We start from the raw sequence: 10,210 nt of genomic DNA on the forward strand, positions 1-10,210 counted from the left end.
TAGCCATGGCGGTCCGTCTCATTGATGGACCGGACAAGGGAGCAGGGGGGAAGATGTACATATAGGTACCTGTAGCCCCTGGAGGATACCATGTACATGCGTTCGACTCCCGTGCCCGCGGGCAGGATAGAAGCTTGAGACTGTCCGATGGTAACCGCATTGGCCTTGATCATCGGAATGAACGGTAGGGCCACTCTAGTGGGGGCGTCAGCTGACAGAATGTCTACGACCGGATCCCGTATCTCCGAGACTTCCTCCACTTGGAGATTCATATTGAGTGCCACCCGTCTCAGGAGGTCCTGATGGGCCCCCAAGTCGATTAGAGGAGGGCCAGAGGAGTACGCTCCTGCCCACGCCTCATCTGGGGAGGAGGAAGAAGAAAGGCCGGGGACAAGCGGGTCCTGTGTGGGCTTGCGCTCCTGGACGACCTCCTGATCCGGTGGGATGTGGGAGTCCAGTGGCTGAACCGGGGCTTCCTCCGTACCGGTCGGAGGGGGGCGGCTAACTGTCGCCTCTGGCACCCAGTGCTCTGACAGAACAGAGCGAGATGGGATCACAGGTAGGCCTTTGGCCTGATGGCACGCCCAAGATGTACAGGGTGACCACTGATGGGGTCAGGGTCCTGGGCCTGGGGCACCTGGAAGACTCTGGTGTGCACATCCGAATCACAGTCCTGCGCATTTGAACTGCCCACGCAGGACGACACTGATGCATGTCTGGATGGCCATGGAGGAGCTAAAAAGCCCTGGGCAGAGTCTCCCTCTCTAGCTGACGTCGCTCGATGCGGCACTGGGGATTGGTACCGGGAGGCATACCAGTACCGGGAGCGAGAACGGGACCTCCTGCGACCGGAGCGGTGCCGGGAGGTCGACCGAGATCTCGAGGCTCGACGTCGAGAGTGGCGATGGGAGTCCAGTGCCTAGAGCGGTGCCGGGAGCTGGATCGGCACCGGGAGCTGGATCGGTGCGAATGTACTGGGCGGCGAATGGGGCGCTGATCGGTGCGCGGTCGACCAGTACCGAAATGGAGAACGGTGCCAGGACTGCGAGCAGCATCGGCACCTGGATTGGCGACGGGACCGAGAACATCTGCGGGACCGCGATCGTGAATGGTGCCGCTCTGCGGTGCCGACAGAGGGTGGTCTGATCAAGGCAGGCTTGCCGATCGACTATATAACCCGCACTGGCGTTGCGGGAGTTGAGGCGGTGCGGAGTCGGCGGTGCCGCTATTGCCGGTGCGCGGCAGGTATCGGAGCGGGCTGTCCGACTTAGTATAGCACTCGGGCTGCGGGCAAGCGGCTCTGGCGCAACAATAGTGAGCTCAACCACGGCTCGTGCGGGAGCTTTCGGCACGGACTCGGCGGCTCTTGCGTGGCGGAGATGGCGGTGCGATATTGTTGGTGCCCTGGCAGGTATCGGTGCCGGGCGGTCCGACTTAGTATAGCGCTCGGGCTGCAGAGCAGGCGGCTCAGGCGCAGCAGGAGTCTTGTGCCTCTTCATCCTCCAGGAGAGGATCCATGCCGGCGGGCGTTGGTGCGGCGGCGGCCGGTGCCGAGAGGTGTTGGCGGTACCGGCGATCCGGTGCTGAGGGAATGCTTCTTGAAGACTGACCAGCGCTCAGTGCCGAGAGCGGAGGAGTAAGAGCTGCCTCCCTCAGGAGCTGCTTGAGACGAAAGTCTCGCTCCCCTATTGTTCTCGGCCTAAAGGCCTTACAAATGCGGCACTTATCTGTTAGGTGAGATTCCTCGAGGCACTTAGGAGAGGTTCTCTTGTCGGCATCGGCTTGTGGCCAGCCGAGCACGGTTTGAAACCCTGTGAACCGGGCATAGTACCCGGCACCAGGTGAGGGGAAGGGGATAATCCGCAAACCCCTGTGAACTATATACACTAACTATACTACAAACGAATAAAGTTAACTACAACTATATAAATCTGAACTAAATATTCAAGAATTAACAAGAGAGACTACGAGTAGCTAGGGAAGTGGAGGTCAGCTAAGCTGCGCTCCACTGTCCCAACGACCGACACGAGCGGTAAGAAGGAACTGAGGAGCGGATGGGTCGGCAGGGGTATATATTCGGCGCTATAGCGGCGCCACTCCAGGGGGCGCCCAGCCGACCCACCGAGTGTTGCTAGGGTAAAAATCTTCCGACGAACGTGCACGTGGTGCGCACATCTAACTGGAATGCATATGAGCAATCACTTGAAGAAAAATCCCTGTAACTAGGACAGGAAAGACAGGTTGCCTGAATATTACTCCTACTTATTTACATTTGTGGGATTTGCCCACAGCCCAGCTGCATTTTGGAATCTTCTAGAAAAGCAGTACCTGTCGGAACCACAAGTAAGCATTCTGTGCCCCGAGAGTACACACAGTTCCCATCCTCTTCAGTGCCTTCCTTTTCACAACTAACTGTAGATTCTCTGGGTCCAAACAGGAGTTTGTGTGTATGTACGTCCCACAAACAGTAATATGCAGAACCACCTCAAAGAAGAATTGCTCATTTCAGGTCAGCAGTCAAGTGACGTTAAATATATCCCTCTCCCTGCACTAATGGAAACCCAAAAGATGGAGAATATGTTCAATATATTCAGACTAGCAAACCCGTTTGCAGAAAACAAGTATTTTCCAGGCAATTCTGGTTTGCAAGGGAAAAAAATGCCACACAAATCATTTCCTGGGAAAAGTTATCTGCTACTGGATGAACCCAAGGAATTTGCTCCACCCCAAAACAAAATACTCAATTTTGTATTAATTTACTTCAAAAACAGCAGCTGCATTTTGGCTTCCATCCTTAGTTTTCGAGAAAATTTTAGTTGTCTTTTTTCACTAAAATCCTTTACAAAAAAATTCCAAACTTCCCCTACAATCCCACCCCAATTCCAGGCACTCAGAAAGGAGTATGTCTTACTCCTTTTTGGTTTCTTCAGAAGACTTTGCTTCTCCCTTCTCACTCTCTGGTTCTTTTGGCTGCTCTGTCTCACTGGATGTAGCAGGTGGAGTTTCATTCTCTTGCTCCTCTCCAGTAGAAGCAGATTCCTCAGAGCTGACTTCCGGGTCTAATGAAAGATTTGGAAATACAAAGTCTGTATCCAAAACAAAACTCTACTCTTTAAAAAAAGACACAGGGAGAGTTTATAAACACACCCAAAAGCAGCCATTTCCCCAGATAATCTCTGTGAAAAACTCAAATTATCCACTTAAACTAAACTTTAAATAGTTCTATGAACTTATTAAATCTCTTCAGTATGTCATGATTAGCAGTAAAATGCCAGAGTAAGCTTCAAAACAGACATTACATAAAAATTCTCAAACTGAATTAACTCACTTTTCTTATTTCACCCACTTCCCCCCTCCCGCCCTGTCCCACATCTCCTTTTCCTAGATTATGGAAGTTTACTATCATTGTGGTCATTCAAGTGAGATGCCACAGAAGAAGACACTATCATCTCTGTTTCGTGCTAACTCTAGATGAAGTGGAAAGGTTTTTGCCTAGACTGAGATGATCTCTGGCATCCTTACACACCTTAATACTGAAGAGACACTGCCAGTTAAAATTTGACATTTAGAGATCAACTTGAGATCAATATAAACATACCCATGAGTTCTTTTGTTTTCAAGAATAGGTTTGATCACGACCAACTACTGTTTTAAAAATATCACAGTCTTTGTTTATACTAAAAACAGTAGTGTTTAAAAATGTTAACATGTTACCTAAATGTTCACTAGTCATGCATGGTTCTAGACAGGGCCTTAGAGTTTTCATTTCTGGGTTCGGTTCTGCTCAATATCTTCATCAATGATTTGGATAATGGCAGAGAGTACAGTTATAAAGTTTGCAGATAATACCAAGCTGTGAGGGGCTGCAAGTGCTTTGGAGGATAGGATTAAAATTCAAAATGATCTGAACAAACTGGAGAAATAGTCTGAATAAATAGGATGAAATTCAATAAGAACATATGCAAAGTACTCCATTTAGGAAGAAACAAGTTGCATACATGGAAAATGACTGCATAGGAAAGAGTACTGCAGAAAGAGATCTGGGGGTCATAGTAGACCATAAGCTAAATATGACTCAGTGTAACATGGTTGCAAAAAACAGCAAACATCATTCTGGAATGTATTAGCAGGAGTGTTGTAAGCAAGACACAAGAAGTAATTCTTCCACTCTAGTTGAGGCCTAATCAGCGCAGAACAGAGTATCGTGTCCAGTTCTGGGCACCACAATTCAGGAAAGATGTGGACAAATTGGAGAAAGTCCCGACAAGAGCTACAAAAATGATTAAAGGTCTAGAAAGCATGACCTATGAGGAAGACTGAAAAATTAGTCTGGAAAGAGAAGACAGAGGGGATGTGATAACAGTTTTCAAGTACATAAAAAGTTGTTACAAGGAAGAGGGAGAAAAATTGTTCTTCTTAACCTCTGAGGACAGGACAAGAAGCAATGGGCTTAAAATTGCAGCAAGGGAGGTTTAGGTTGGACATAAGGAAAAACTTCCTGTCGGGGTGGTGGAATCTCCATCATTGGAGATTTTTAAGAGCAGGTCAGACAAACACCTGTCAGAAATCATCTAGAAGATAATACTTAGTCTGCCATGAGTGCAGGAGACTGGACTAGATGCTCTCGAGGTCCCTTCCAGTCCTATGATTAAATTGGCAAATTCATTATTTCAACTGTCCATTCGTTACCTGTTTGGATGGAGAGCCCCTAACCTACTCTAGTTACTCTGTGCACTATAGAAAGCCATCTTCCCTCTCCCTTTAAGAAGTGTGCTCAAGTGACTTTCTGCTGCGCACATTTTTCTTTGAAATTTTGTGAATTTAAAATATCAATTCAAATGCATTAACAACGATTTTGCATTAATTTCATTTTCCCACAAGAAAGAGGGTAAAAGGGATCAGTGGGATTAACTGAATATGATATCCAAGAATCATTTGCCAAGAAATTCAGCAGAGGTGATATGATCAGAGATGCAACTTACATCAATCTTACAAAGAGGTAGTGTGGCGGGCAGCTGCCTGACTGGCTGGCAAAGGTTAATAGCAGACCTTGGAGTGGCTGTGCAGAACCCAGCCAACCAGAGGAAGGCTTGGAAGCAGCCAATCAGGGCCAGGCTGGGCCCTATAAGAAGGGCTGCAGAGCAGAGAGGAGCTCAGTCTCTCCCTGAAGCTTGAGGGAGAAGGACTGGCTGCCTGTAGAGAGCAGTGCCTGGGACAGAGCAGTGCTGGGCAGGGTCAGGGGTGTAAGCGGAGCTCCAGCCTGGCTGGCTCCCAGACGGAAGCCTTGATACAGGGGCCGAGTAGATGCCGGGGCTATGTGGCCCAGGGAAAGCAGGTAGTGGCAGAGGGGAAGGAGTGAGTGGCTGCCAGCTATACAGTCCCTGCATCGGGGCCCAGAGAAGCGGGCAGGCCTGGGGAAGCAGTCAGCCAAAGGAATGCAGTTTGCCCCTGAGTGAGGGGCAGGACTAGGGGCTGCAGTTTGCCACTGCGGTGAGAGGCCAGGCGAAGGACTGATTGTTTCCCCGGATGGGAGGAGACAATGGAGTTAGGGCACAGTTGGAGGGCCATGCCCTGAAGAGGACGCCGTGGTCCGGCAGTGATGCGGGTCCCCATTACACCTTGCTAAACTGAATAGTCCATCAACACAACAGAAAAAAGCAGAAAAACGTGCAGTTAAGTCATTCAGCATCCTGTCTACACTCCATTCATCAGCCCCCCTTCTCAATCTCAGACTGCCTTCCTTCCACCAATGAAAGCCACATATCTCTACTTTCACCCTGAACAACCAACAGGCAATCATAACAGACCATGCTTATTGGTTATATGTTCATGCAATGCAGTAAAGCCACAACTATATTAATCATAAAACAAATTTAGTTTATGTGGTTTTGTACTGGTGCATGTAAGTGAGGTATGGTTTCAGATTGCAAATGATGGCTGCAAGACAAAAAAAAACTTTTCAACTACCAAAAAATAAAGGCATGTGAATGGGAGTTCTTTGTTAGTGACTGCTCTAACCTTGGCGGTAATATCTATGTAGGAATTACAGAACTGAAGTCTGTGTTGGTGTACACATTGGTAACTCAGTATACAATTATTAGCCTGTCGTATGAAAGGAGACTTGAGGAGCTCGGTTTGTTTTCCTTAACCAAAAGAAGGTTGAGAGGAGATATGATTGCTCTCTTTAAATATATCAGAGGGATAAATACCAGGGAGGGAGAGGAATTATTTCAGCTCAGTACTAATGTGGACACAAGAACAAATGGATATAAATTGGCAGTCGGGAAGTTTAGGCTTGAAATTAGACGAAGGTTTCTAACCATCAGGGGAGTGAAATTCTGGAACAGCCTACCGAGGGAAACAGTGGGGGCGAAGGACCTCTCTGGCTTTAAGATTAAGCTTGATAAGTTTATGGAGGGAATGGTTTGATAGGATAAGGTGATTTAGTCAATAGGTCAATAACGTGCCACCACTGGTAATTAGTACCGAGGGTCAATGTTGGGATATTGAAAGTCTTTCCTGAGGGTCTGGCTGGAGAGTCTTGCCCGCATGCTCGGGGTTCAGCTGATCGCCATATTTGGGGTTGGGAAGGAATTTTCCTCCAGGGTAGATTGGCAGTGGCCCTGGAGGTTTTTCGCCTTCCTCCGCAGCATGGGGCAGGGGTCTCTTGCTGAAGGATTATCTGCTACTTGAAGTCTTTAAATCAGGATTTGGGGACTTCAACAGCTGAGTCAAGGGAGAGAATTATTTCAGGAGTGGGTGGGTCAGCTTTTGTGGCCTGCATCTTGCAGGAGGTCAGACTAGATGATCATAATGTTCCCTTCTAATCTTAAGTTCTATGATTCTATGAATTATCATTTCATTTTACCTGGCTTGGCCTCCTCACCTTCAGCAGGTTTGCTTTTGGGAGGAGTTTCCCGAGCAGAAGAATTCACAGCACGACGGATTGGCATGGTGTCGTCTTCAACCTTCTTTAAGAAACAGAATAAGAAAATCAAGCAAATATGAGAAAGAGCCTGAGAAAGTTCCTGAAATGGGCCTAAAGCAGAGTATTAGAAGCTACTGGAAGAAGTGTGTGGAGAAATTTTTCAGGCAAGATCTGATGCAATCAGCTTTCTAAATTTACAGGTAAAACCCAAACCAGCTTCTCTGAAGCACATTCGGAGACAAAATAGTTTCACGTTTTTTATTTCAGTTTACAATTTATGAGAGAGAATCTTTTCATTTCAATTCAGTTAAATGAGGAGAACATTTGAGGATTCTGGCAAACCAGACACATCTCAGGGAAATCAGGGGAGGGGAGGAAGCATGCCTATAGGGTTTTAATCAGACTCCCAACCAAGTTTCCTACAAGCAGGGGAGGAAAAGTATAAAATAACCCTCAGCAGGGCTGGAAGCCAAGAACTGATCCAAGGGCGAGCTTGGAGAATGGGTCAGACCCTACCTCACTTAACTTGTCCGTGTGGATCAGCTGAGCTCCCGTTAACAATGGGCGCCTTATGATGTAAGGGTTCAGCTTCAGACAGATCAGTCGCCATTTAAATTAATTTCTAGCCCCAAGTGCAGGTAACACTGTGGAGCCCCAGGTTTTAACCACAAAGATTTTTCCTAATGGTTTCACAGTGCAGTGAGGAGTCAACCTAAAGTACAGAAGAGATCTGGTATGATTAACAAAAAACAAAAAAACAACCACTTCTATTAAACTAAAGATTTAAAAAAAAAAAAATGAAAAGGATGAATTACTGTTTACATCAACATGACTGACAGTATGTACTTCATGTTCGATAAAGATGCCACAACATCAACACACACAAACTATTATACATAACTAGGACAAAGGCAGAAGCTATAGCAGCAGTCTGTTCTGTTAATGCACCTTCTAAGGGAAAAAGGAGACCACAAAGGAAGAAACATTCAAAAACAGAATCACCACAATACACTATGCCTAAAGCACAGGGTGGATAAAAATCAATGATTTAATTTAAATCGCATTTTTTTGATAAAATGCTTTTTGAGGGAAAAAAACTACCTAAAGATATAGTTTTAATTAAGATACATTATAGCTCAAAGATATCTCATCATGGAATAGGGATTATAAATTCTAATTCTATAGTATGAGACAATGTAATGTTCAAGAAAAGTTTTGTAAATGAGTTCCAATAGTTCATGAATTAGAGACCCAATCTTACGGGGTTCCAGGGGCTGCTGTATAGATTAACCTAAATAATCTTTCTATCTAGCCAATGGGACTCGGTGCTCAGTCTAGAAGATACCATCAGAGATGCCTAATTTTGCAGTTCTCAAACTGTGGATTTGTGTCTCCAGAGATAATAAGCTTGTTAACAGCAAAATTGTTTTAAAATAAATAAACTGATTTGAGATCTACATACCATTCTCCCACTAGAAGGGAAAACCTGTAATGGCAGCAGGCCGTAAAAGAGACCCAGTTTGGGAATAAGAACCATTCAAGAAATATATGTTTGCTGATAATGTTTTAAAGAAAGTCACACCAGTGAACTGGTGGAAGTCACTTAAGCACTTGGATTCAGAGAATGTTGAAGTGATAATCTCACTTTTAACAGCAGTAGCTTCTTCTGCTGGTGTAGAAAGAATATTTTTTTCCTTTGGACTAATTCATTCCAAACTGAGTAATCGTTTAGGACCTGAAAAAGCAGGAAAGCTTGTTTTTCTTTTCCAGATTAGGAACAAACAGGAAAATGAAGGTGAAGACGACTGAGTTAGCAGCTAACATTTTAATATTAGAAGCCAATATTTTAAGTTTCTCATGTTGACCTGGCTGACAGAGTTGATTGAATTTTTTTGAAAATATTTCATTTAACTATTTTAGTTAAAACAATTTTAACAAAAACAAACCTGAATTTAAAAAACTTGGTTTAATGAAATTCAAAAAATCATGTTTGTTTTGTTAAAAGTTTTTATGTTTGCTGTTGAAGAAAAAAATCCAGAATACATAACATTGTTGTTTAAGTTAAATAAAACAAATTTAAATGTCTGTCTGGCGATGTTCTCCTCCTAATACAGCATGGCAAGAAAATCCTCCAAATATTAATGATTAACCTGTTGAATTGGAGATATTTATGAAGTAATTGGGAGATGAACTATCTGCTTCAATTACCTTTGGTAAATGAAATATCCAAACAATCATTCATTTTCTGATATAGCTGTAGAACTAATCTGAAAAGTTTTCAAAATTATACATTTTTAAAGTGATTTGTGTGTACCTTTTAAAAATGAAACCTACATCTATCTCTGAGTTGTGAAGAATATGTATTAAGGTTATAACAACCAATAAGAATGCACTTTTATGTAGAAATCCATGATTCAATCGAGTCTTCCTGACTAGTGATTTAAATCAAATCCACCCTGCTAAAGCACCAGTTGGCTAAAGATAAAGCTTCAAGGTAACAGGGCTAGAGCAGGACTTGAAAAAATTACCTAGTACCTACTAACCCAGCAGTAGGCAACCTATGGCACAAATGCCAAAGGCGGCACACGAGCTGATTTTCAGTGGCACTCACGCTGCACGGCTCCTGGCCACCAGTCTGGAGGCTCTACATTTTAATTTAATTTTAAATGAAGCTTCTTAAACATTTTAAAAACCTTATTTACTTTACATACATCAATAGTTTAGAATCCTGTGGCACCTTATAGACTAACAGACGTTTTGGAGCATGAGCTCGTGGGTGAATACCCACTTACGGATGCAAGGTGCCACAGGATTCTTTGCTGCTTTACAGATCCAGACTAACACGGCTACCCCTCTGATACTAAGTTTAGTTATATATTATAGACTCATAGAAAGAGACCTTCTAAAAACGTTAAAATGTATTACTGGCACGCAAAACCTTAAATCAGAGTGAATAAATGAAGACTCGGCACACCACTTCTGAAAGGCAGCAGGAGAGCACTGTTTACAAACCTGCAGCTGCCAGACACACACCGGCCTGCCCAGTCCTGTGCTGCCAGCATGCCCCTTCCCAGTGCCTCTGCCACTGCCCACCACCTTCCTCACAGTCCCACCATCACAGCCGCACAGCACCCCATATTCTTGAGGGGATTCTGCACCGGGAGTGCCATGGGGCCAGGGAGCCTGCCTTAGCCCCGCTGCACCGCAGGGCTGGCAATCCCACAGTATTCTTGCCAGCAAGTTAAAGAAGTATGGGCTGGATGAATGGTGGATAGAAAGCTG

The 10,210-nt window shown here is 45.0% G+C and overlaps 1 protein-coding gene across 1 annotated transcript in view; it reads right to left on the reverse strand.

Moving 5' to 3' along the window:
- LOC120388044 (heterochromatin protein 1-binding protein 3-like) overlaps window positions 1–7,553 on the reverse strand; it is a 62,619-nt gene extending 55,066 nt beyond the window's left edge. The window contains 4 exon segments of the mRNA XM_039509587.1: window positions 2,912–3,059; window positions 6,869–6,971; window positions 7,445–7,493; window positions 7,495–7,553. Of these exon segments, the coding sequence (XP_039365521.1) occupies window positions 2,912–3,059; window positions 6,869–6,971; window positions 7,445–7,493; window positions 7,495–7,538 (344 nt within the window). The 5' untranslated portion in view covers window positions 7,539–7,553.
- Between the last annotated feature and the right edge of the window lie 2,657 nt (window positions 7,554–10,210).

Source organism: Mauremys reevesii, linkage group 21, assembly GCF_016161935.1.
Source record: "Mauremys reevesii isolate NIE-2019 linkage group 21, ASM1616193v1, whole genome shotgun sequence".
In the NCBI taxonomy this organism is placed as follows: Eukaryota; Metazoa; Chordata; order Testudines; family Geoemydidae; genus Mauremys; species Mauremys reevesii.